The sequence below is a fragment of the Falco punctatus genome (genome assembly GCF_963210335.1).
Source record: "Falco punctatus genome assembly, chromosome: 7".
NCBI lineage: Eukaryota > Metazoa > Chordata > Aves > Falconiformes > Falconidae > Falco > Falco punctatus.
The window spans coordinates 37,191,912-37,219,176 of NC_137587.1; the positions used below are offsets into that span (position 1 = coordinate 37,191,912).

Sequence of the window (27,265 nt, forward strand, 5' to 3'; positions counted from 1 at the left end):
TGACTTCCCACCTATTCTTCTCACCGCAGTGGTGATGCAAGTATTTGTTCAGTTTGTTTTCTTCAGACATGTTTCTCTTGTGTGTTTTGTCAGCATTATATAGATAGGACTTAGGCAAATTGTAATCACTACCTTAGGCATAACTCTCACCTTTCCCCAAGTGTGGGCAGACTGCAATGACTTAGATCTTGGTTTGAGCACCATTCTTTTCTGCTTTCTCAGGGCAGAGGTACTACAATGCATCCACCAGGAGATTGACTGCGATGGGTCAATGTGGCTTGAGCTTTTTTCAGTCTAAATTTCTAAAAGAAATTCTTGATTTACTGCATAGGGTGTCATGGGGATCACATAGAAGGGCTGACATTGTCTCACCACTATAATGCACTCCGCTGTGCCATGAAGTTATTTACTGCTTTGCACTTGTGCGTTGTGAGGCTAGTAAACTGGATCTGAGCCCATCCCATAAACTTTGCTAGTCTGTTCTCAAAAGGTTATAGATGAGGAGCAACAGGAAATGTTACCATAAACCCTTTTCACCTCCTGCAATAAACAAGCTAAGGAATTGCATGAATAAGGCTCATCCTGTGCCCAATAACTCATGATTGGCCTAGACCAGAGCAGCTCTGTCAGAAACACATCCCATCCTGAGATAAATATGGTAAGCGACGGAGACTCTACCATGTGCACCATTAAGCTGCATAATGGTTAATTGCCTTTCAATTGTCTTCCTTCAACTACCAGCTGGCTGATCTTGTATTGCTAAATTAAAGATCCATTTAGCACCCAATATCACCTCCCTGAATAATTATCCTAGATGGTGATTAAATGGTGTTTTCTTACTTTGATAAACAGAACAGAATGTATTCCTTTAGTCTCTCACTGCAAGCATTTGTGCAAACACGGGTTTTATATTAATTTATCTAGAAAAGGCTAAGTTAACTGGCACAATCTCCCTCCCCTCTGAGTGCAGAAGCAAATGTAGCTCCATATAGGCACTCGGAGCTCTATGCATTTTATGCTGCATCAATAGCTGGATTATTTAGCATATTTCATACAGGTACTGTCATGCTGCACAGATGATTTGGTGCATATGGTATAAAATACCATCAAATATAAAATCTGTGTGCAGACAAGCCCAAGGGCATCAATCATGGGCTATGAGCCAATCCTTTATACCTGCTTTGAGTGCTCTCTAATTTTTTGGTATTGTTTTGTATATGTATGTCCCAGCAGCAGTGGCCACATATACCTAAATAATACCCTTTCCCTTCTCCCCTTTAATATTTGCCTTATGCCCAGTATCACAGTGGGATCTCCTGTTTAGAGCATCTGTTAGGATGCTAGAGATGGTAAGAGCTTCCCAGGGCCTCTTAAAAGCTAACAGTGCTCTTGGATCTCCTCCTACACATGGCAAATACTTCTTGTATTACTGGCAAATAGGCAGTGGCTCTTCCACCAGCAAGGCTTTGAAAAAGAAATGGGAACTCAGTAGACCTCAGCCACGTTGGAGGTGACAGTATTTGGTGACTTTCACCCAGCCTCAGCCAACACCAGCCAGTACTGGTAGTGGTAGTCAAAAGCAAAGGAGGTGGGGAAAACCCATGTGAGACCTGAGCACCAGGAGAAAGCACCCATGGATCTGGATACCCCTCCAATGCACACAGCTCCTCAAACTGTCCAGGGACAGCAGTGCTCACTGCTTGGAGAACAAATGTCACTGGTGAGAGGCAGTGCCTGGCACCTGACTGTAGCTTTATATACGGGTGGTGAACAGCCAGGTCACCCAACCCTGAACCACCCCACAGCTGAACTTCATACACCTGGCATACTCTGATGTTTCTCCATTTCTTATTGCTGGGACCCCAAGAGCACCATCCCAGAGCACTATCTCCTTGCTCCCCAGCCAAAGTGTTATTGCAGTAACTGCAGAGCTGAGAAGCTGTGGCTTCTGGTCCTCCAGAAGTCCCACTTTTTGGTTGAGAGGAGGCTGGGGACCACAAGCATTTACAGAATATCTCCCAAATGCCTGGAATAGGTAAGAGGCATCTTTTAGAGGCCATTTGCTCTTGCAGGCACAGGCTGCAAAGGGTGGCCAGCCATGGATGGGCCAGTCTCTGGCTTGCTACCTTGGTCCCTATGTCTCAAGGAGTTCTCATAATGCAAATCACCAGCAACAGCATCTGCAGTTTGCATTAGCAATATTTTGCTTAGTCCTCAGAAATGCAGAAGCCAGTTTAGCTGTGACATTAGTTGGCATGTGTCTTAGGAAAACTTGATAATGCACAAAATCAAGACAGAAGGGAAGCCCAGGGTTTGCCCAAGGTTACATTTGAACTGAGAATGTTCCCAAAAATGTATCAGGAGCATCCTCAAGCCAGTATCCCACTGCCCCAGGGCCTTGGTATCTCTGGAGGACATGCTGGTGGGTAGGCTGGGGGCAGACATGACCACAGGATTATGATGGCTTGTATATGTTGGTATTTTCCAAAGTAGTTTCTACAAAAACGTTTTTATATTATTTGATACCTTGAATTAAATATCTGTAGAATTTCTAAATTGATTCATTAGGCTAATGAGTCTTTAAGCAAATGGTGGTGTGCTTCCAAACTGTCTTCAGGACAGTTTATGGGGGTGTGCTGTGCTTGTTTTACAAGCACTTGTGTGAGCTGAGCAGAAATGAAAGTATAATGGTTGAGGGTAGGCTTGTCTGCTCTAGGCTGTTGTAAAAGCTGAAAATGAAAAGATGTCACGGCTCTGCCTGCCTGCCTGGGTAGGCAGCACTGGAGATAGCTGAAGTTACCAAAGTATTTTAGAAATAAAAAGTCTACTATTTAACACAGGGTTGTAGAACCTTCCTCTCAGGAATAAGTTGCCTGGTCTTGGTGATATTTTATACTTCTTTCCTTTTCTCCTGCCCAGTAAGCAAACTATATTTTGGAAAAATCTTTTTCTTGCTCTGAAAATTATTGGAAAGATCCATGACCCTTTATTTTAGCTTGACTAATATTTCAGTAGAACAGAACTAGGCTTTTGTTAGCCCACGGTACCTAAATGCATATGGAAAAGTTATGGGCAGAAGAGAGAGGCTAGCTCACAAATTTTGTTCAGCCAAATTTTAATTTTATTAATCTGTTTATTTTAATTGAAATTCCTTTTGCAGACAGGAATCGAATACTTAATGCACGTTTTAGGGACATGGTTTAGTGGTGGATTGGGCCAGTGTTGGGTTTACAGTCAGTCTTGATGATCTTCAGTCTTGATGATCTTAAAGATCTTTTCCAACCTAAATGATTCTATGATTCTGTGATTCTATGATCTAGTCAGATGTTTGACCTGAGAGCTCAAAAGGCCTGAAGGGGTCTGTCCTGCTGTGCTGCCTCCAGCCAGACCCCTGGATGCTCTCCCTGCCTTGTTGGGCAACATGCTGAAATGCCCTCTGGCCAGAGATGCCAGTGAGCTGCACCACCATGGCCAGTTTGGCAGCAGAGCTATGCTGGGAACGCTGGTGTGCTGGGAAGCAAGGGCATCCGTGCTAAGGGAAATCCTGCCAGTAGGGTACATCCCAAACTGTCCCCACTGCCGGTCCCACTTCAGCTCCATACTGAGAGGGGCAGAGCCAGTGGCGGCTTTATGCAGCCTGAGACCCCAGTGTCCCTCTGTGCAGCCTCGTTAGCCATTGCTTGAGGTTTTCCTGCTGGGCTGTGATCAGGTTTTTTGATATTTCTTACCTCTGAAACCAGAAGTTTAGAGATGTGGCTCACTTTGCAGTGCTTGCATTTCCACTGCTTTCCTCTCCTGTGTCGAACAGGAGCTGGAGGGATCAGGGGAGTCAGTCTCAGAGACACAGCTGGGACATGACTACTCAGAGCGGTCCTGCAAGCCTCCCTGTGGGGCATCTTGTCCTGTTACCAACCTGCCAATCACCTAATGCCTGCTTTGTCCCAACCTCTTCCCCGCTTCTTTCTGCAGTAATGGAAATCAATGAACTTATTCAGAAAGGGCAACTTTTGGAAGCATTTGCAAATATCAAGTACTTGGAAGATGAGACCATCACTGAACGGGATGCTGAGAAATACAAAGATAACCCCCAGGAGCTTGTACGGAAATCCAAGGATGTGGATTTGCTTTATAACTCCATCACGAACATGATCCAGTCCATTGTGGTGGGAACACTGGAGCATCCCACTGTAGAGAATGCCACGTTGACCTCGCTGGTGACTTTAATTGCCCGTGAAGAAGCAGCTCATCCTAATACAGGCAACGCTGCTGGTCCTGGGTCAGACTTGCTCGGCACACCCCGAAAGTGGAGGGAGGAGTGGAAGGAAGCTATCAACGAGAGCGCTAGAAAAAGAGTCCTGCGAGTACCCATGGCGTCAAAGGAAGAGGAGAGTTCTTGGCTTGATCTCCACTTAGGCTTCCTCCAGAAATGCCTGAGTGAAGACTTACTGAAAATCAAGTTATCAGTAAAAAAGTGTTATCCAGAGGAGTACCAGGTGTGTGACGTGTATGTGGAGGCTTTTCACAAGGCCATTGCCTCACACTTGCAAGATCTCTCCCGGAGACCGCTGGAATTCAACGAGCTCTATACCTTGCTCGACTGGGTGGCCAACGTCTACCGCAGGTAAGCTGCTGCCCTTGCCACACGGCCTCAGCCTCCTCCGCAGAGCAGCAGGGCCATGGGGTGCTTCAAAAGCACTGAGTCATCTTCAGTTTTCTAAGTGAGTGAGAGAGACACAGTCACTTCTACAGTAGAGCACAAAGGCTGATTTATTAATCGGTGGGGACAAAGGTTTGTGGATAAAGCACTTGCTGCTTTTCACAGATCAAAATTACCCAGTTTTGCCCTCCCTCTCCCACTTGCGGTTCTCACTTGCCAGGAAGCTCTCCTTGCAGCTCTGATAAACCTTCTCCCTTTCTGCAAATATTTCGCAAGGTCCAGCAGCTGATCAGTGACTTTTCTGGGCATGGGGAGGGACCTGGAGGGAAGCTCTGCCCTCTCCCTGTTCAATTAAAAATGTGATGCATGTGGTAACAGGTCACTTTCCTCCCCATACTCAGGGGTCAGTCATCTCAAGGACATGCCAAGACATGACCACGTGGAATTAGCCACATTAACACAAAGGATCTGCTGTGGACAAGTCTGCTAGTTGAATGAGAGGTCCGTGGGTTTTAGGACGTCTTAAAGCTCCCTGCAATTCAGGGGTGACTAAAATATTCTAGGAGCTGTTCAGTCATATCAATGCCATCCCCAGGGCATCCTGAGTGTGTAGGAGTAAAGACAGGAACTGTTTGCAACAGCAGTAAAACCTGTGCTGCTGGACATTGCCTCCTTTTACATCTGAAGGAGAAATCCAAGACAGGCACCTGTGGAAGGTCCAGGCATTGAGCATCAGTGTCCTCAGCTGTTCGCTGGCCTAGACCACAACCTGTCACCCCAGCCCCAAATGGCTCCCACACTAAAAGCCAACAGAAATACACAGTGAGGTGGGAAGGAGAAGAGAGGCAACATCTACAGGAGATGGGTCTAGTAATAAGCACATAAAACCAGCCATATCAAAGTGAAATTGTGCCTGCCCTAGTAGCTGGTCTCTAGGAATGGCCTGAACCAGATGTCCAAGGATGGGAGGAACGCAAACCAACCGGCACCCTTCAAACAAACAAAAGGAGGAGTGAAGGCAGGAGTATCGGCACTGGGCAGATGGTGGGTAGAAATGGGCAGGGAGGGGGCAGTGGTGGAGCAAACCGTGCAGCAGCAATGCTTCCCCAGAGCATTCCTAGCCTGGGGTGGCTTTTGGGTCAGGATCATTTGCACCACAGATGGTCTTTGTTTTGCACAGCCCTCAAAAGATTTCTTCTGTGACCTTGTCCAGTTGCTCCTAAAACCCCATTTGCAGTGTGGTGACCATGACCATGTGCGTGTAAACCCCTCAGCATCATGGCAGTGGCTGTCCAGTGTTATGGCAAGAATGGTATGGGAATGACACTCCCACCCATTGCCCTTCTTCCTCAGGTGTCCCTGCCAGCCTCATCTGGAGGGCAATCCCTGCCTGTCCCCAGCCCCTGGGCACTGTGTACTGCATTTGCAGTACATTGTATACAATACAGAATTGCAGGAGAGGGGGGAAGAAATGAGCTTCAGCAGCCAGGTTCTGCACCAAAGAAAAGCCCCCATCAAATTTCTCTAACTTGTTGTCAAAGAGCTTATTGAGCTTGCAGCTGTTATTGGGCACTGCTTGTAATCGCCTTGCTGGGTTGAGCTGTTGCCATTTGATTTTCCCATTCTGAAAGAGCTTCAGCCTCTCTTGGGACCCATCCCAAAAAAGAAGAAATTTTCTGACCCAAACTCATTATGCTACAATTCAAACAAATCAAAAAAAAGAAAGATAGGGGAACAAGCTCCCTGAGTATACATTTGAGCCAGTCCTTTCAGTCATGGTGGAGAGTTTGTAATTAACTGTGGTGTCTTTTTTAATGAGCAGCAGACTCCTGCAGCAGCTGGGCTGTGCAATGTTCCACATGTGCAGATGTACCTCTCCAGGAAATCTGAACCATGGCTGCAGGAACATTGACTCCGGGACACTATCAGCAGGCTGAGCTTTTCTTCTGCTGAGCAGTCACTCGGCACCAGCCTGGCCCTGTACAGCACTATCCTCACTTGGATTCAAACCTAACCATAGGCTTAGCACTGGTTTGGCAGTGGGAACCCTTTTCAGTTGTTGGGCAAATGAGCACGCTGTGTGTAGGACATTGCAGCTGTATTCCCTGCTAACCAAGTGACTGCTTGCAACTTATATCCTACATTCATCAAGGGCATGAATGTTTTCTTTGTCTTCCTCCTCTCCATCTTCATCACCCTGAAAGACACAATACCTCTGCAGTCCGTGGCAGATTGCAAGGGTAGCATATTCAATTGTACAGGCCAGTAACAGGTTCCTCACCCCAGAGGCAGAAACACAAGCACTCCATTCCTTTCCCTGCTTCCCTATCAGCTGGCCTGGTTACACAGCAATCCAGAGGAAAGTGAGTGGTAAAGTCATGTGTCAGCTGAGCACACTTTGGAGTCGGTATCTGTGGCTGCACGTCCACCCACTGCTTCCATCTGCAGAGGAACCGTGATGCTGCCATGGCCCAGGCACGGGAGTGTCTTCCAGGGGCTGCCCTGCACAGAGCAGGACCTGCTCTGCCTGCCACCTCCCCTTGCTAGGGTTAATGCACAAAGGAAAATAACGTGCTGACATAAGCCGTGATGTGACACCAGAGAGGAGCCAAGGAGATCAGCTAGCTCCAAAGCAGCACGCTGCTACAGGAATTACCCTGAAAGGCATTGCACAAGCTTGTAGTCAAATGAATCAGATTCAGGTTGTTTATTTTAAAAAGTAAATTCTCATAGCACTTTTCATGTCCAAACAACTCAGAAGTCTCATGATTTCTAAGGTGGGCTGGAACCTTAGATCATTTTGATTTTGAATAATTAGGATTTTGAATAGTGAGGAAAGATTTTCTTGTTAAAGCTTGAAAACAAGCATTGCAATTTAAGCTTTAAGTGTATTTCTCACGGCTTAATAATTATGTAGCTCATGCCACATGAATATTCCATCAGTTTACTCACCCTCTGAGGCAATATAATTTGTTCGTTTAAATTTTTCCAGTGAACTCTTTCTGGGTCACCCTGATCTCAAACCAGAAGTTAAGACAGAAAACCTGTCCCTGCTGTTAGCACCAGCTGATTGGGATAAACTGAAAACTGACTACATCGCTTCTGCAAAGGTGAGGATTTTGACCTTGTCCCCATGTGCCCCCCAGGGAAGACATGGGAGCCCCAGCCTCCCGCGCAGACGTCTTGGATGGCTGCATCATGGTTTCTAGCCCCACCAGGTGCCAAATCCTGCCAGCACCACACAGAATGTCCTTTCATCAAAAGTAAAAAAGTCCTGAACACCGATTCAGGGGCTGAAACGGGCCATGGGCCTGCATCTAGATGATCACAGAGCCCAAGAGACTGTACCAGACCCGTACAGTATGGCAGAACCTTACTAAAAGGTTATAGCTGTGCTTCATCAGACTGGATGCAGTGCAATGCTAGATGTAAATGTATTTTAGCTGCTGCCTTCAGAGCTGGCAATCTCCTCCAGCACTTCTGAGGTTTGCTATAGGCAGGCAACTTCGGGCATGTCCCTGCCAGAGAACATCCCTATGGTTCGGTTTCGCCTAAGAAGCCCCTTCTGCCGTTGTCTTTCTGCTGTCCTTGGCTGGGACCCTGTGTAAGACTACGCGCTTTCCTAGTTCTTTGCTGGGCTCAGACATTTTCTTGCAAACCGTTTCTGAAACAGGGCACTGCGCAAGGTGAGCTCAAGGTACCCAGCTGAGTAATATTGGTATTGCTCCATCATGCTGGTGAGGGAGTGTTTTGTTTCACCAGCAACAAGACTGATTTATCGGCCAGGACTGAATAGTGCTGCCACTTACTCATGGGGCCGTACAACCAGAAAGGACCGGTTTGATCTTTAATCCTGACCTTGTGCATTATACATGCTAGAGGACTTTGCAATCAAGCAGTCGAACAGCTGACACAATATTTCCCTGCCAGGAGAATGATTCTGCCTTGATTTGGGAGTACCTTTCCCCCCTCACAGCCCAGCTCCTAATTTTTCCCAAGATCCTGTGTAGACTGACGGGGTCTGGAGCAAGACCTTTGCCTCTGTGTACCTTTCCGTGCCCCACGTGTGAGCCTCACACAGATGCCGATGGAGCAGAACACAGAGAGCTGCTTTACCTGAGCTGCATGTTTCCTTCCTACATTCAACATTTAGGGGAAAATCAAAAGCTATTTTGGAAACATCCTGAGGCTGGAGGTCACGGAGAAGTGGGAGAAGGAAGTTCATCCAGAAGTGAAGGAAAACCTCTACCACTCCTCGCTCTCCTTTGATATTCAAACGGTATTTAATTATCTGTGGTAATGTGTGGGGGGCTCCGTGGCTCCAGGGAAACTGGATCGTTACCTTCCGGGGTGGAGGTACCGCCTCCTGTGTTAATTTATGTTAGTCATGCACTGGCAGAATACATTAAAACAGAAAATGCCATTTATTACAACTTTTTGCTCTCCTGCTTGCCTTCTAGCTGCAAATTAAACCCGCTGTCAATTGTGTCAGCAACATAATAGGCAACTGAATTTAAAGTCCTTAAATCTCTTTCATTAGAAAGAAGAAAGAGAAAGGGGAAAAAAAAGGTGGAAAGAAAAGGTTTGTCAGAAAAACCTCTTGGCTGAAAGAGCGACTTTGTCCCGGGGCTGTGGCAGCTGCTGAAAGGCCATAGGCAGTGACAGCCACTCCAATTTAAACAGTACAAAACCCAAAAGCTCCTACTAGCTTCAGGGACTACAGGGTAATAAATCCAGGAGGGGTTTTGATTCATTCTCCTCATTCAAAGGGTTGAGTCATTTCAATTAAATGATACCCAAAAAAAGAGAGGGAGAGAGAAAGAAAGAAAATCAAAGAGTTTTGCCTGCTGCCGTGACTCTTTTTCCATAGAGGAATGTTACACATTCTGTGATCGCTGGGAAGGCAGGTCAGAATTGGATTAGCAGATGGGTAGGATGCCTCGGGAAGCGCCAGAGTGGGACCACAGCCTGCCTCACTCCAGAGAGGCAGCCAGAGTTGTGGGAATGGGAGTTTGGGAGGATCCCCCATGCGAGCAAGATTTAGGAGTGATGCCCAGCCCTCCATGCAGCCCTGGTATCACTCCTGAACAGGGGGCTTGTGTGGGTCCCCAGGGATGGTGCTTATAGCCACCCTCAGCATGGGGATTTGGGGACAGCTCAGCTCCCCTTGGGCACTGGGTTGGGGATTGATCCCTCCTGCAAATCCCCCCAGAAGAGGAGGATGGCACCAGGGCAGCTGGGCGGGGTGCGGATCCAGTTAACACCGCATCTAACTCACGCTCAGACAGCAGAGGGGCACGGGGCCATTAGGGATGAATGATTATGCCACAAATCAGTTTGTGCCTTTTGGCCCATTCTGCATAATTATTTTTAAAACTGCCAGAGAATAATGAAAACCATCTGGCAACAAGTCAGCTGTGTCCCCCTTTGCTAAGGGAATTGCTGCTATTAACCAAAGCTGCGTAAGATTCTTGCGAAGGATGTTTCACTCATGCTTGTTCCATTCACTGGAGTTCTTTTCATGCCCTTTTCTAGATCATCGGGGAGCACATGAAGATATCTGGAGTAATCAGCAGAAGCCTGGAAATGAAAATGCTTGAGCTGTGCCTGGCAGAGCTGCAGGAATTCATACCAAGGTCATTGCCTCTCTGGGCAGCACATTCCTTCCAAATGAGTCCCACATTGGTAAAAAAGCAGGGAAAAGGTCCATATGCTGGGCCAGACACTGGCACCGAGCAGGCACGGGCCTGCTCCTGGGAGAATTAGAGATCATGAGCCAAACAATGAGCAAGCTGCAAAACAGCTTGAAGGGAATCATAAACAGACCCATCTGGGACTCTTGCAAGTCCCAAAATCTGAGGTTAGAGCTGCAGGAAGGAGCTGCTGGCTGGAACCACGGGACCACTGTGGCATCAGATACTGGTTGCTTGCAGCTGCAGCCATGTGCAAACAGCACTTATGGACCCCTAGACGCTGAGCCTGCTTGCCCAAAACATCATCTAGGTGTCCTGGGTTGAGTCCTGCCGAGAGGGTTTTCTGCTACATCCCATGGCTATGGGCATAGAAATGGATGATGGGACCCTCTCTATTACACCCAGGCAAAACATAAAGCTGGGCAGCCTCCGGAGTTTTTTTTTAAATTTACTTAGTGTCCAAAGGACACAGGAGCCTGCACCTTTGCTGAAATAATGTTTTTCTGCTTGGTAGTTCCCAGGTTATGGCCTCAGATCTTAACCCCTGCAACGTGCTTTGGGGATGCTCCAGGGAAGGTTTTTGGGTCACGGAGGGTCCCAGCACAGCAACATGCTGTCCCACCCCTGCAGCAGGGCTGTGTTTCTGGGGGTCTGCAGCCACTTGCCAGAGCAGTGATCTGCAGAGCAGAAAGGCTGTTTGCATGAATCAACTCCAAGCGAGACTAAAAATAATTTCTTGTTAACCTTTGAAGTTTTCCACCTCCAGCGGGCACTGAGTGGGGAGTTTGCTAATAGACTTTTGCAGGAGCGAGGGTGGGGAGCCCCAGCACTGCTTTCTCAGATTGTGAACCTGGGGCATGGCAGGTGTCCGAAGTGCACGAAAGGCAATGCTTTCACTTCTAAACCCTCACCCCTAATAGGCCAGTGATCTACACTTGTCTCCCAAACCCTGAGAGAGCAGGATGGGTCAAACCAGCTATTTGACTTTGAAGTCTTCCTGGGTTTTTGAGGAGAAACGCAGTATGCATATTCCATTCTTTCAGGGTTTTTTTCTTTTTTCCCCTTTTTCTTTTTTTCCTCTTTTTTTTTCTTTGTTCTCTTCTCTTCTTTTCTTTTTTTATTTCTTTTTAAACAAAATTGGTGTAAAATGCAAGCTGGGGTGGCAAGGGCTCCCAAATGTAAAGGTCACTGAAACTTAAGCTTTTTCTTACACAAACCAGAGGTGCAAGCAACTGAGGCCAACCCAGGCAGGTTCCTTCACCCTCAGAATGGGACCACCAGGCAAAGCCTGCCTGAGCACGCAGCCTCCTACCAGCAGTGTGGACCTGGCTGTAAAACAGCTGTCAAAACCATAAAAGCTGTGCTATAAATGAAACAGCTACCTAACACACCATGCTGACGTTACAGGGTGGGGGAAATGTAGGTGTGCTGTCCCATTCCTGTTCCCTTTCAGCTGTAAAATCAGCCCTGAGGTATATCTTTTCCTTGTGTGCTTAAGAAGGCACACATCATATTGCCCCAAAAGCTGGAAAAATGAAGGACGAGACTGATGAGCCTGAGTACCAGGGCTGCAATCAATCAATCCCTCAACATGATAACAAGCCAGAGATTTGGTCTGTCAAGATCCCTGGCATCTCCCCAAAAATGCTGCATAGCTGCTCAGGCGAGTGTACCCTAAACCCATAATTACCTGCCATCTATTCCCCTCCAATGCACATGCATGTTACAGCAGCTGAAAAAAACATGTCCTCATACAAAGGGGACAGGTTGGGCCAGCCACCAGCATCTCCTGGCATCACTGTGTGCACAGAAGATGAGCATCCTCCATCCCCCCACTGTCAGCATTACCTGTGTGCCTTCTCCTGCAGGTTTGGGGAGGAGTTCATGGCATGGAGCACTGCCCAGGACAGCCCCATCTTTGCACCGTGTTTCGCTGCCTACATCAACAGCTTCCACGACCTGGCGTAAGTCTGCTCCTCTTGAGCCAAGCTGCCGTGTTGCTGGGGTCCGGGAGGGGGGCAGTGTCTCGAAAGGGAAGACCAAGGTCTCCTTGCAGTGCCCTGCTGGGTGCTCAGCCTCCGGCCCTTCCTCACCTCACAGGGGGATGTTCCCCAAGAGATGCAGACAGAAGTCACAAGGGTTAAGAGAGAAGCAGGGATGGATCCAGTGCTGGGGTAAAAGCTTTAAACTAATTTTCAGCTCATCTTTTTTAAACTCAGAGAGTTGGGGGTTTTCCTCTTTTTTTTTTTTTTTTTTTTTTTTTTTTTTGGTGCTGGAGGTTAGCAGTATAGACCCAGAAACACAGTCTGAAGGCTGCTTTTGGCATTTTGGCACTGGGCTGGAGGAAGCTCTCTGTGAAAGCACTCAACCTGCAAATAAACCCCTGCTATCGCTGCTGGCAGCAGGAACTTCCAGGGCTTTGCACACAGTATGAATTAGGTATTTAAAGCCTCTGTATATATAAATGCATGGAAAAGGCCTCTGATGAACAGGTATGCCCGCCATCTCTGGCAGTCAGTGCTTCCAGGAGAGGGGCACTCTCCCCTTAAGTAGGACGGTGCCACTTAGTGTGTGTCCCAGGGTCTGTTCCATCAGCCAGGTGCTGTGGCACATGATGACCTTGCACTTCCCAGCGCGCAGCTGCCCACACAGCCACCGCTGGTGCTGGGGGAACCGGAGCTATTTGTGTAGCACCTGCCCCAGGGTCATGGTCTGCAGCTGTGAAAGGACACAGCCCACCGAGGCCCAGGGGCTCTTCAGCATCTGGGGTTGTCCCTGCCATGCAGATGTGGTGCTCCAGAGGCCAACCCAGCCAAATGACCCGGCGTTAATACCTGCGGTCTGCCCACCAAAAAGCTTGGGTTATCTCCAGCCCATGCTGCCACATCGCTGCCTGGCACTGGTGGCCGGGACATACTGCGTGCCAAATACTATTGAGGGGATGCAGAGAATGTCGTGTTGCAGTGTCTCACAGGAGCTGCCGGCTCCAGCTGCAGCGAGCACTTCTGGTGGGAAGTCTCTAGATGGCACGGTCTCTCCAGCAATGCTAACTGCGCCGAGGAGCTGCCTTCCTCTGCCTCCGGCAGGAATATCGGAATATCACTCTCCCCTTCCCTGCTGCGGACTGGAGAGGTGCTGAGGGGATAGCCAGCCCCAGGCAGCCAGCTGGCAGGCGTTTGGGTGGTGGATCAGCTCCAGTGGGTTTGTTTCCTGAGCTGAGTTAAACATTTGTCAGCCGGGGGTGGCCAGTTGCTGGGCAGAGGTAGGTGACATGATTTTGTGGATGCTGGACCCAGATTTCAGGGGTTCAGCAGGAGTTATGGACCTGAGCCCCCAGCCTGGGGTGAAGGGGGATGCTCTTAGGTGTTTTGTACTCCTGCCTGGGCAGCCTCAGACATATAAACTGGTTACCAAACAGTGGCAGGAGCCTGCCACGCACGGTGGCCACAGCAGTGGTTGGGGCACTCCGTGCAGCTCAGGGACCACTAGCACTTTGGTGGTGCTGCCTCGGGTCTCCCCAGAGTATGTTACAGTGGGGCATGGATGGAAAGAGAAGCAAGCCAGGAGCTGGCAAAGCCCCCAGGGCCCACGCACAGCGCTGGGGATTTCATTAACCTCTCAGAACTGTGTTCTCTTCCTCATTAGTGTGAACCCTTGCAGAAGTGCGCGCTGTCCCTAGGAAATTCCACAGGTTTCCAACTCTATTGTTCACTGTCCCAGCTGCTGCTGATAGATGATATGAGGAGTGGGTCAGCTGGGCTCTGGGGGATGCCGGCTTGGCACCTTTCTTGTCTCTGGCTTTATTATTTACCTCTCTTGCCCCATGAGCCCCTCAGTGCTCTCTCAGGTACCTGGAGAATATTTAGAAGTGTTGCTCAAGTGAAAAAGTTACCAGCCTACGCAACTGCTCCGCATGGTTGAACCGTCCCACCTGATGAGGAAATAGGTGTTTTTTAAGCACGGTTACTCACTTGTGATTAATTTTCAGTGTGTGGGATTGTGCAAAAAAAAAAATAATTATTGACCCATTAAGTGTTTCCAAGAGGAAGTACTAGATACACAAATTTATTTTAAAGTTATGCCCAAGATGCCAATCTGAATAAAATGCTTAGGGCAATATAATACATTTTAATATTAACCCATTGGTGGTCTCTCTCTCTAGGTCAGGATTAGAAACAATGTTTAAAGTCAACACTGAGGAACTGCAGAAGATTTTGGAAGCTCTGACAAGGAACTTCACTAATATTTTTTTTAATAAATTAAGAACAAAAGTACAGGTAAGAGGATCTTGGCCACATGATTTCCTAAATATAAGGGGTATGTGCTGGACCACTGCAGCAGCTGAGGGCCATTGCCCTTCCCTGGTCTCGCCAACCAGACCTCATGTTGCAGCGCATGACATGATGGTCCCTCCAAAACGCATCGTGTCTAGCATTCATAAAAATCCTCCTTAATCCAAAGTGACACTTCAGGTATCCTGGGAGTTTTCCACTATGAGGTATGATACATTTCTCAAGCTCTTCAGTACAACAGCAACCAAAAGAAAATGCTTCCAGCATCACAGGCAAAATAGCAGGGGGAAACCTTGCCCATAGTGAAGCACTGGGGAAGTCAGCTGGACATCACCAATGGGACATTTTTCCTTCTATCAAAACATTTGGATTTTTCAGGACTTTGATTTGCTCTTACTTATTCATAGATCTGCTATCACAGTCTGTTATCAACCTCTTCAGACAGGACAGAATTCATTCTGGTAGAGGTGATTTTTCCAGGCTGTTTCCATGGTGAAGGAAGACTGATTCTTGCAGTGTGAGGATGCTAAAGCTCTGGTATCAGCTGATAAAGCTCTGATATGAGCTTAACTTGTGTTAAGAGGCCTAAAAGCCAACATGCTGCAAGTCAGCTTGTGCTTTCCAGGTGCTGTAGACAGGACGTTCTGTTCTTAGCCAGCTGGGGGTCCACTAGTTCTAGCTGATACAACAAAAGAGACAGGGAATTAAGCCTTTGGTCTGACTCCTTTTCATCCATCCTAATTCACTTTCTAAATCACCAAGCATAACTTTCAGAAACCAAGACAGTCGTGCAACTGCTCCAGTCTAAGCCAAGCCTGCCTGGACAAGGGGACTTTCCAGTGGCTGCAGAGCCTGTCTCAGAGCCTAAGGGGCAGGCAAGGAAGGAGTCAAGCCAAGGCATTGAGCAAGAGAGCTGAAATGCCGTGAGAAATGAAAGCGGCCAAGGCAAAGCATTTCTAAACAGCCCTCCAGCAGGCTGGGAGCACAGCAGGAGGGAGCAAGTCAAGGAAATAATTGGGAAGGAGCTTGACAGGAGTCTAAAGACAGAGCTGAGAGCTAAGAGGAGAAAAGTACAAAGGGGATGTGCCAGAGAGGGGATATTTTGACTTTGGCCTTAGGGAAGTCCCTTCCAGGTGCCACCAGAAGCCTTTAGCAGATACTGCTGTGTTTCTATGTGGAAGCATGTTAGCTTTAGGGACCCGGCAAGGGAAATAGCCCTCTGGGGACACTTGAGCAGAGCATTATACCCAGGGTAGTTGGGAAATGGTACCATTGCTCCCACATCATCACTGACCATAAGACATGAAAGTGGGGATGCACCCAGCTGCTATTCCCCCACCACCACATCAGAGCAATGAGCAGAAGAAAAATCCCAGCGAGACTAAGACTTTGTGCAGACACACGGGTCTGCAGAGGGTACAGACAGTCCCCTGGAAGTGCTTGAGCAAGAGGAGCTTGATTTCCTTGTGGAGAAGGCTGGAGGGGTGATGGATTATTGGGCTAATTTCCAACAGATTCGCTGTCATGTCATGTTCATAGCTGGTGCAAACCCACGTAACACTAGCATATGTGGTTCCACCCCACAGCCTGTTCTAGCTATGCCTGGATTTTCTTTGATTAACATTCACATCTGTTTCATCATCCATACAGTAGAGATACAAATTTATTTACCTAAAGAAATACAGCTGGTGGATTAGAAGGCAGCACAGAGCAAGGAAAAGAGGTGTCCCAAGTAAACCTTTAATGCCAAAGCATCTACTGCTCGGGGAGTGGTGCTTCTCCTGCCTGCACTGGGGTGCCTGCCCAGAGAGGGAGATGTGGCTCTAAATTCCCTGGGGTGCTGAGAGAAACCCAGCCTGGTCCATGCTCCTGGTGTCTAATTCCTGACACGTCTTCACACAGACTGGGTGTGCTGTTGGTACTCTGTGCTTTTTGTTTCAAGGCCCCTGAGCAGACATATAGCTGGGTGCCTTCAGCTAGTGCATCAGCTAGTCTGAGTATTACCAGGGCCATTAGTGAGTTGGTCTTTTTTCAGCCACTCCTTAAGAAAATCCTGACCAAGGACTGGATTTTCGCGACAGAAAGGCCGGACTCGCTGGCATTGGCCGTCTCGCAGTTCTCCGAGCATCTGCAGCACATGAGGGAGCCCACGGGGCAGGTAGGTGGCTGGTCCCACCCCAGGTGTAGTGATGCTGAGGGGATCCCACTGCCATTTGTAGGCTGTGGTCAGACTTGCAGACTCCTCTCCAGCGGTGGGGACTGTTTATAACCGTGGGGACTGCTGATGTGAGGGAGTTCAGCTATTACCGTGCTTCTGCATGAGAATAAGCAGCATCTTTCCTCTCTGTAGTTTAAAGATGGGAACTGATTTCTTTTAAGAAAAACAAAAATCTGAAAGTTATAATTCTACGAGTCACAGGCTTATGTGCTCCTTTCATATCTATGCAGTTGTGAAATACATGGGTAGATGATAACAGCTCTATATTTAAAACCTGCAAGCACCATCAAAACCTACTTTTAAAACAATCTTAAATAAACCCCTTTGCTACTGAGGAGCCAACACCAAATCATGGGCTATTTCAGGGTGCAGAGTACTTCCATGGCATTCCCCTGGGCAGTGCCTTTGCTGTGTGCCAGAGCAAGCGGCTGCAGGCTGCTGGCTCCCTTTGACAGGACTGGCATGGGCAGCATGTGCTGCATTCACGTATCTCCTCTATGCCCTCAGCAGTTGCTAAAGACCCAAGGGCTTCCCCTGCCCTCTCCCACTGTGGTGGGCTTGCATGGAAACCACAGGAAAATCATGAGGTTGTTGGGTTTTTTTGACCAGGAGCTTCTCCGTGATGTTCATAAGTATGTGGTGAAGGAATACATCATGCAGGTCATCAAACCCAGATGGAAAATGAACAGGGAGACACGGCAGCAAGTGAGTGAAAAGATGAACCAGGAAGCCAGAATCCTTAATAATATGCTCATTGATCAGGTATGTGAGTTCTCTTCTGGCATCCCCTGGTTGCCCCATCCCTGGAGGTGCAATGTCCCCACTTGGCTTTCCGGAGACCAAGGTAGCAGGCTCTTGAGGAGGGCAAGCCTCAAGAAATGTAAAAGTGCTTAAGGGAGCAAGTGAGGTGGTTACTGAGGTTCATTGTGTGGACTTTCAGCCCAGCAGCTACTCTGTAGTAGTGGCTTGCGCATGCTCAGCTGGCTGCTCTCCGATTGCAGCGCCTGGTGTCCTAACACACTCCCAGGTGCATGGGCACTGTGTGTAGGGTGGTTCATGTGCTGTAGGATCACACTCATCCTGTGGCAGCTTCTTCCTGAGCCTGTTCCCCTGGGCCACGGGATGCACCTTGTCTCCAAAAGATCCCTGCCTTGGGTACAGCTCATGGAGAGGAGTCCACTGAGGTCCATCCAGGCATACAGTCTGCATACAGGAGGGTGATGGGGAGAAAATTGTGGCTGTTTGTGTGTTTTGTGACAAGGCAACTTCAGCCTGGGATTTTCAGGGAAGCCAAAGCTGAATTCATTGTTTTTTGCAGAAAGTCAGGCGTCTGGGGCACTAAATCTCACTGAGGCAGATCCTTCTCACAGATAAGGCACACAAAACTTTTAGGCAGCAGGAGGTGAAGTCTCTGGCATCTACTGCTGTTCTGGACCACAGCCACAACACCTTGCTCAGGGTCTGGCTCTCCAGGTGCTTCTCCAATGCTTGTGAGCATTGGGTATGGCAGAATCAGGCCCCAGCGTTGCTCCCAGGGGTGCCTTGCCTTTGCCCCCCAGTGCTGCCCCGCTGGCAGCATGCTGCCTGCCCAAGGCCATGCTGCACTGGACTGCAGCAGGACTGTCTTACACCAGGAAAAGCAACACGCTGCCATGCTCTGCATGCAGGTAAAAGGGCATTGTGCAGGTGCTGTGCTCTGCCCTGACATCCCCGTACGCCTCTCTGTTTGCAGGGCTCTGACTCGGACTGGCTCCTTCCTGCCATACATCACATTGCCGATATCATTGGGGAAAAGAAAAAAGACAAGATCAAGGAGTATGTCAAGGAGCTGTGTCAGGATTATCCAGATATCAGGTACAAGAAATGGCAGACACCGGAACTGCTGGGATCCATCCCAGAGTACCAGCTCACCCCATACCTTGGCCACGCTCTTCAGCTTCTCTTCTCTGCTAGTAGCCACACGTCAGAGGTCAAGGTGCCAGCAACAGGAGGAAGGTCACCTTATTCTTCTTTCTGTACAGCTGTATCCTTTCTCTTTTTTCCCGTTTGCTGGATCTTATAATGCACGCAAGTTACCACAAAAGCCTTTTCATTTTGGAGTAGAATAGAACAGAACAGAACAATTTCAGTTAAAAAAGGCATACAATGATCATCTACTCCAACTGCCTGACCAATTCAGGGCTGACTAAAAGGGCATGTTAAGGGCATTGCCCAAATGCCTCAAACACTGCCAGGCTCAGTGTTTGACCATCCTCTCGATAAAGAAATGCCTCTTCATGTCAAGTCTGCAGTTCCCCTGATACAACCCTGAGTCATTCTCATGCAGCCTACCACTGGATACTATTTTATTGTTCCAAATGAACCTCATTTCACTCTAAAGCTCCAGGCTGTTTTTCAGTATGTCACCAGTATTCGCCCAGTTTGCTGATTTGCAGGCTTCAGCTCTGGGGCAAATAGTTTGCCTCCTGTTCCCAGGCTCAGACCTCAAAGTGCAGCAGACATTAACACAGTTCAGCTGCAGCTTCTGAAAGGGCCTCAACACAACCACTAGATTTTGGAACAAGTTTCAAATTCTTTCTTTTGTACTTTCCATTTGCTGTTCCAAAGCAGCATCTGCAAAAATTAAGGCTACTGGAAAAGCAAACAAAATGACTAAGCAGCTGCATATCAGAAGTTACCTCATCTTCTACAGCTTCTACCAACCATTGAGAAGGAATATCAGTAGTACAGTTTGCAAAAAATTCCATTTCATCAGAGTTGTTTCAGAAAAAGACCAAAGTTTTTTGCACTGGGTTACATGGTTCCTGCTGGATAACATTTATACAATCAAAATAGACCATAAATTTAACAAATTGCTCAGAACACTGAAGTGGACCTTCCAATACTCAGAAAAAAAGGATTACATTAGATGTATTTTCCTCTCCCCAAAACTGAGGCTCAAAATTTTTCAGAAGTATATTTAACTTGATTGGGTCAGACATGCTTCGGGCTTAGCTGTGTGGGGAAAATCAAGACAGGGACTTGGAAAAGAATAATTGTTCCTGGATGATTTCCTAGGTGAACACACCTATCCTACAAAAAAATAGCCTTAATCCCAGTGACCAGATTAAGCTGACGGAAGAGGCAGTGCCTGTTCTGGGAAGGATGGGGGAGGTAAATGAAGGCTAGTCAGCCTTAGCTATTTGAAAACAATTTTCCAGGGGGAAAAGCCATTTACAAGTCTGTGATTTTGGTACTTTTTCATCATTAGCCTTAGACCTCAGCCAAGTTTTAAGGCTCATCCTCTTGGTTGATCTATTTCCTGGCTTTCTATTATTGAGTAATATTATTTTTAACAATTAAGTCTGGGAAACAAGGAAGAACCTGCTGGACTTGCATTGCTTCCTGTTCAGGTCTCTGAACAGGAGAAAAAATAACAGATTTTTCCCCTGAGCTCTCAGAGACGTTGCTGAATTTGTATATACTGAGATTACTGGAACGAGGCATGTTTCCAAGTTGACTTTCCTCGCTCTAATCTAATTAGTGCCTGTCAGCTTCCTAAATATTAGCACTTCCATTACTCAACTCAAAATAATCATTAAATAAAAGGTCTGCAGCCTCTCAGGAAAACTTGCAAAAGACATCACGTGTGTGGAGATGGAAGAGAAAATTCCCCAAAGCACCAGCAGCAGGAGGGTGTCCCAGCAGCGCAGGGTGGTAGGAGCTGGGGCTGCTGCCTCTGTACCTCCCAAGGCTGCAGACCCCTGTCCTAGGGGCTCCTCCAGCGTGGTGAGGGGACATTTCCCAGTGTTTTGCTATGGCCTTGCTCTGTCTCTGGTATGGTTGTTGGTTGCTTACTTCTGGGCTGGTTTTGCACAGCCAGGATTGAGCAAGGTCTTGTTTGGTTTCTGCAGAAAGGAGCATGTCCTGGCAGTCCTCGCGCTCCGGGGGCTGGGGCACACCAGGAGAGCAGCAATTCTTCGGCAAGGCTACCATGCACTGGAGAGCCCAGATGGTGGGGAGTGCAGCACGCTCTTTGCTGAAATTGATGCCCCGCTGATCATCAGCTGCTTCTAAAAGAGGACCAAAACAGCAGTCAGCATCCTTCCTCCTCCTACGTTGCCTCTATGGCATGATCCAAAATCTACTACTCTGCCTCAATCCCCTGCAAATGCAAATTTTTGACTGCCGGGGAAAAGAAGCATTTTTTTGAACTTGCTACCCCAAGTTTGGAAACCAAAGGCAACAGACACAGCAAGACACTGACCTCCTGCAAGAGCTCCTGGGCAGCAGCTCCAGCCCAGGCACGGTGTCCACCCTGTGTTCAGTGCAGATTTTATTGTTAAGAGGCTGTTGCTTGGTCCAAGATTGAGTCTCTTCTCAGAGAAGAGGAGAAAACCAAAAGAAGTTCACTCAGAGCTATATTAAGCCTGGACTGAGCATTGCATAATTATACAGCAGCAGCAGAACCTCCTTAATAATTAGTGTCCCTGAGCAACCAAGGGGCAGAGCTTGGGCAGGGATGTGGTCATGTCCAAGTCTTATTTCCTCCCTCATGAACCAGTTGGCCAAGCTGGCATGCTACAAGGTCGATGATGTTGTGACTTGATGCCACAAACTACTACCTGCCTGAGGAGAAAAACCTTGGAGGGTAACCAAACCCCTCAACTGGGACATGCAATGCAGAGACCACTGTACGCTCCTGGATGGACCCCACGGCCCTTCTGGTGTTTCAGCAGGTCTTCCTCACTCGTGAGCTGCCTTGCAGAACTCCTGTTGGACCAAAGACCAGTTCATGCCATCACAGCCTCTCTGTGCAGGCAGACATACCTGGATGGGACAAGCCATGTGGAGGGAGGCTCTGAGTCCTCCTTGCGCTGCGGAAAAGGGTCACCGTGCCCCTAATCCTTGTATGTTCAAATGTATTTTAACAAATCTTGTATAATCTGACTGCAGAATTACATGAAAGCTAATGTGAGGTGGACAGGCATAGTGCTACAGATCAGATCCTCATCTGGTGTAAGCCAGCATCACCCCATTGATGGGCATGGGACATCACCAGTTTAACGCTGTGAGGGATACAAAGCATTACATCCAGCATCTGCAGGGAGGACTAAAAGAGACATCCAGCAGCCTACAGCTGGACAAATCTGATTTTATTTAATCCAATTTATCCTTTAGGTTGCCTTCCACGGGAATTAATCCATGAGTCTGTATAGAGACATGTTTACCATCTATCAATTAATGTGATGAATGTGGACATGAATGTAGCCTTGAACACTAATTTTTCTGCTGTAGACCTTAAAGCATCAGTAGTGAGCCTCTTTTGTTTCTTTTGCTCAGGGTTGCACCGGTATGAATTTCAGCTCGGGTGAGCAGCAGGCACTGACATCAGGCCAAGGGAGCTGTTCTGATGAATAAGAAATACAGAATGCACCTTTCATTCACAGTCATCATATGAAATTTGTTTTAAGATTTTCTACCTCCAGAGTCAAGATGAGATGTTTTTATAAAGATGGCTTTGAAATATCAGGTATAAATCGAGAGGCTGAGGCAGGAAATCCTGGGAGGAATTTTCTGCCCTGCATCAGTATTCAGTACAGCTCATGACAATTCCTGCAGATCCTCAGCTTGCTGACTCTGTATTTGCTATGGAGAAGGAGAAGTAGAGTATCATCTGCATCTCCCATTAGGTGTGCAGAGCTTAGGAACACTTTGGAGCTCCCCTTCCCTGTCCTGGGGACATGGTGCAAGCAGGGAGCCCTGGATTTCACCTGCCATGGGTGTGTGAGCTACAGCCCCCATCCCAGCAGAAGGGCATCAGCGCTGAGAGATTTACATTTATGTCAAAAGCATTAAGTGGGTAGGTAAAAAGGGGGATAGCAACTTTTGCATCCTCAATCTGAGACATGTAATACTGGATTTTGAGAGGAGTGCAGGATCTGAGGCACTAACGCCTCAGCAGGAGTTCTTGTGCGTCAGAAATTTCCCTCTGCCCTGTATACAGCTCTGATCTAAGCACCTCATGCAAGGCATCTGTGGCAGAGAGATTTTCCCAAGTGCATTAAATGTATACTGGGGTTTCAATCTTACTATTTTATTGGCAATGTCTCTACAAAACAGCTACACTTACCCAGGCTCCAGCCGCCTGGCCCTGGGATTAGATGAGGCGCTCAACTTCCATTTTCTAATAAAAGCAAGTTGCTACCCTGAAGTCATGGAGGAAAGCTAGGCACGACATGTCTTTTGTTACAGCCTCCCCTGGGACACTCAGATCCTGCCGCCTGGCATCCTGTGAGCCAGCAGCAGGAGCACAGCCTGCTTCCTCCAGCAGCTGCTGCTTGCTCTTGAGCAAACCAGTTTAAAGTTAAACCCGTTAGGGCAAGGCTATGGCTTGATCCCGGTCCTGCCCCGATGGCCTTGCAAGTGGAGAGGTTGCTCCAGGGCAGGTGAGGAGTAGGGGTCTCCCTAGGCAAGAGGATGCTCGGTCTGGGCTGCAGAGCAGATCCTGGAGACACCTGAGCAAGGAGAGAGGAAAGGCTGTGCTCTCCAAAACAAGCTGCTCCCATCCAGCCATCTCCTGTGAAACACCAGATGTTCATTAGGACCATATCTCACATTCCGATAAAAGAAAATAAAGGCCTCCCAGGGCTTTTGTTGTGGAATATGTTGTTCTTGTGAAGTGCCAAGAAGCTCACTTATTACCCTGTTTGTTGTTTCCCTGTGGTTTACACAGTCAGCCCTATTCCTACCCCAGCACCCGGTTACATCCCCCCCACCAGGAGCTTACTTTTACCCCAGAGGGCCCAAGCTGCCAAGTGCGGATACATCCTCCAGTGAATAAAGTTTTCTCAAAAGCATCCAACTAAATGCAAGAGCCAAACCCTCCAGATTTAGCTTCTCAGGGGTGAACACTGCATTTCGGGGGGGATGTTGATCTGGCACAGCTCACAGCACTGTGTGGGTGGGTGACAGATTTTTTTGTTTGTTTCAGAGGTCTCTGCTGTTTCACAATACTGTTTGTTTCTGGTTTGGGGCAAAAAGCAGTGTTTCCAGCATTCCCTGTCCAAGGGAACAGTGCCTGCAGCCAGGGTAGCCCGTGGGCTGGGGTTTGCCATCGGAGAGTGGCCTTCGGCTGCCATCATTCCAGCAGTTTTGCTGGGTGAAATTGTCTTTTCCTGGAAGGAAGATACGGAAAGCAGGCTTACTCCAAGCAAGAAAGGAACAATACCAAGACATTGCAGTGAGAGCACCAGAGGCTGCCCCTGAGCTGAGAATCCTAATGAATCAGTCAAAACATTCCAGAAAAAAACCTTTTAGTGCAGCACCACCATGATGTTTAGCTCCCTGCTGTACAGTACCTTTGAGCAAAGAGCTATCAATTGGGTTAAAAAAATCAAGGTTAAAATATCAAGGCTGTTCAGCAAGAAGTGGATTGCAGTATTACAACCACTTTGCAAGCCAGAGAACGTGGCCTGACACAACCCAGCAAACACGGCTGGGAGGAAGAGAGGTTCCAGGTCGTTCTTATCGCAGGGGGGGATGAAAAGTAAAGCTGTATTAGTTGTAGGCTTAATTACTTTGGTAATTATATACCACTCTTCTCCAAAGGACCAGTGTCTAGTAAAGCAAGAGTCTCGCTTAATATTCTGTATGTTTAAGATAACAGACTTCTTCATTTAGAAAGATTAAATTCTTTATCATAAGTCCTTTTAAAAAGTGTAAAATTATCTTGTCAGAGGTATAGTTGATACTTTTAAGCTTAAGCACGCATCAGTAGACATTAATTTGACCAGTTTCTCCACAACACTTTTGATGTCATACATTGACCTTTTGGGGTCTCCATTAACAGTATCTGTTGTGGTTTTCTAACAGTGGCTACCATATTATTATAATAATCTTTATCTTCTGTATTTTGTATATTTGTCCATCTAATTTTGTGGCTGGATTTACTGCCCCAAAGGCAGTCATTTCGGTTCTCCAGGCACTGGGCAGATACAGAAGTGCTCTGCTCAGCATCACTGTGCACTTCACTTCCTTAAGGACATAGGGACATTTTTATGAAATTCTACTAATGATGACATAACATTATCACTGGGATTGGCCCACCTCTCCCACAAAACCCGTGCAAAACATCAGATTGCCAGAGCATTTATCAGACAGAGCATGTTAAAACTATTTACTATTATAATAAGACAGTATTGGGAAAAGGAAAAGACTGATATAAACTAAAGGGTGGCAAAAGTGGATTAAGATTAACTTTTAAAGAAGTACAAGAACTGCCTCTTGTCCCACAGCTATATAACTATTTTCCTGAGGACACCAAGCAAATGTGAGCTCCCTGTATCCAACCCTGTTACACGGGGCACTGCAAACAGCCTCTAGTAGTCTTCCAGTGTACCACTCTGCATTTATATCTGTAAATTCACATTAAGCCTTTCAAATACATTATCCCAGAAAAGGAGTAACATGTAAAACAGAGAAACCTCCAAAAAAAAAGCCTGTTGTATTATTTTTGCAACCTATTTTGCTACCTAAGTGAGATTCTCAGGATGCCTGTGTAAGGCATGCTTTGTTAGCTGCACAGAGATTATACCTCTCATTAAATGAGGCAGAAAAAACAAACGGCAGATCAAAGATGAGCACCTAAGTCCCAGGATGTCTGACCAGGCATAGTTTATGTTTGGCCAAACATGAAACCGTGCCTGGCAGTACAAGTACGCCCATAGCCTGAGCTCTGTAATGAGTGTGGGGCTGGGGAACTGCCATGGGCTTCGCTACAGAACACGGGATTATGCCTTGGTTTCTAGGACTGTGGGGAGACTGGCATCAGATGAGACACTCTTTTGTGGACAGTGTTACACAAGTACAGAAAAAGCAAATCGAGCTGGAAAGTGGAAAGAGGTGATTATACAGCTTGCCAGGCTGCGCTCACCCCCTGGAAAGGGGCTGGTGAACTGCACTGGGAGAAAGATGAGGATAATCAGAGAAATCCCAGAAAACAGGAACGGTCTTGCAAACTGCACCTACAGAGAAAGGGAGGTTTGCTTAACATTTGTCGGTGCAGAGCAGTGGCCATAAACTTTTTTCTGCCTATGGACTGAAAAAGTACTTCCAGGGAAGGCACAGAACTCAGACACAGTAATAGTCTTCCAGTCAGTTAAAAAATCGCTGCTAAAAGGTAGCAACAAGCTCCTCTCCATTTTCTAAGGGGGACAGGCATAGAGAAACAAGCTCCTGCTATGCCAAGTAGATGCAGCAAAACATCACTAGTGCTGACAGGGCTGAAGCACTGAGGACAGCGTGGCATCTGTACCACCAGTGGCATGTAGCGACAGGCCAGGCAGACACCTGCCAGAGATGTGCTGGCATGACTGGTCCTGCTCTGCGATAGTGACAGAGGTGCTGAGTCCCTTTCAGCAGTGCTGCATGACCACAGGGACACAGAAGCAGGAATGTGTTGGTAATCTGAGCCACCAGGCTGATAACATGTGGTGACAATGATGCTGCGGCTCTCCAGGGCTGTAGTGATGTGAGGGACCACAAGGCCATAACCAGTCCCAGGGGGCTGTTTTACTTTCAGATGCCGACCTACAATGAGATGCTGCATCCTCGGTGGCCCACAGCATCAGCAGCAAGAACAAGACCAGGGAGCTTCTCTGGCTTTCACAAGCACATATCCAACAGTGCTTTCTGCTGATGCTCATCTTGAGTAATCCCAGAACTCAAATTAAAGAAAATCAAAGTAATCACAAAAGTCTGGAATCCTGAGCAAGGCACAAAATCTGGGGGGTCATTTCCTGCGTGAGGGAGGTCACAACTTTACAATACTGTTTCTAAAACTCAGGAAAAAATATTTCCTGAAGGAACTGTGTTATGAACAGAAACTCATTGAGTAGATGAGAGGCAATCATGGAATTAATCATCATGAATTCATTAGGAGGAGCAAGGCCAAAAAAGCTGGTGGCTTTTGTTTTCAAAAGCACATTGCTTGCACACAGGGACCATCATACTCCCTCGCAGCCCCAACTGCAGCACAAGAATGCAACACATATGCTTTTGTCTTGAAAAGCCCTTTAAACAGACAGGCCCTGAGCCCCCCAAAGCGCTAGCGAACGCCCACGGTGCCTCTTTACCTCAGTGATCTCAAGGCTGAATCCACCCTGCGCACATTCTTGCCAAGCAGCCGTTAGGCACCCACAGCAGCAAAGACCATTCCCTGGGACGGTGCATGTACTGACTTCAAGGAGACACGTGGAAAACCCTAACAGCCCAAAGGGCCAGGCTGGGTTTGCCCATGGTAAGAAGTTCTCCCAGCAAGCTCAGGCAGGAGCTGTTATTTGAAGGCACGATCACCTGTGGCTGCTAAAGGATGCACAAGACACCACATTATTTCTCAGTGCTTTTCCTCCCTGCACCCCTCTGT

The 27,265-nt window shown here is 47.6% G+C and overlaps 1 protein-coding gene across 1 annotated transcript in view; it reads left to right on the plus strand.

Annotated features, from left to right (window-relative positions):
* The window catches only part of EXOC3L4 (exocyst complex component 3 like 4), a 62,347-nt gene extending 35,118 nt beyond the window's left edge, over positions 1-27,229 (plus strand). Inside the window, exons 3-12 of the mRNA XM_080394647.1 lie at positions 3,970-4,621; positions 7,650-7,767; positions 8,811-8,936; positions 10,193-10,293; positions 12,219-12,314; positions 14,513-14,627; positions 16,678-16,800; positions 17,470-17,622; positions 18,593-18,714; positions 20,754-27,229. Coding sequence (XP_080250773.1) covers positions 3,970-4,621; positions 7,650-7,767; positions 8,811-8,936; positions 10,193-10,293; positions 12,219-12,314; positions 14,513-14,627; positions 16,678-16,800; positions 17,470-17,622; positions 18,593-18,714; positions 20,754-20,916 — 1,769 coding nt within the window. The 3' untranslated portion in view covers positions 20,917-27,229. The remainder of the gene's footprint in view (positions 1-3,969; positions 4,622-7,649; positions 7,768-8,810; positions 8,937-10,192; positions 10,294-12,218; positions 12,315-14,512; positions 14,628-16,677; positions 16,801-17,469; positions 17,623-18,592; positions 18,715-20,753) is intronic.
* The last annotated feature ends 36 nt before the right edge of the window (positions 27,230-27,265 follow it).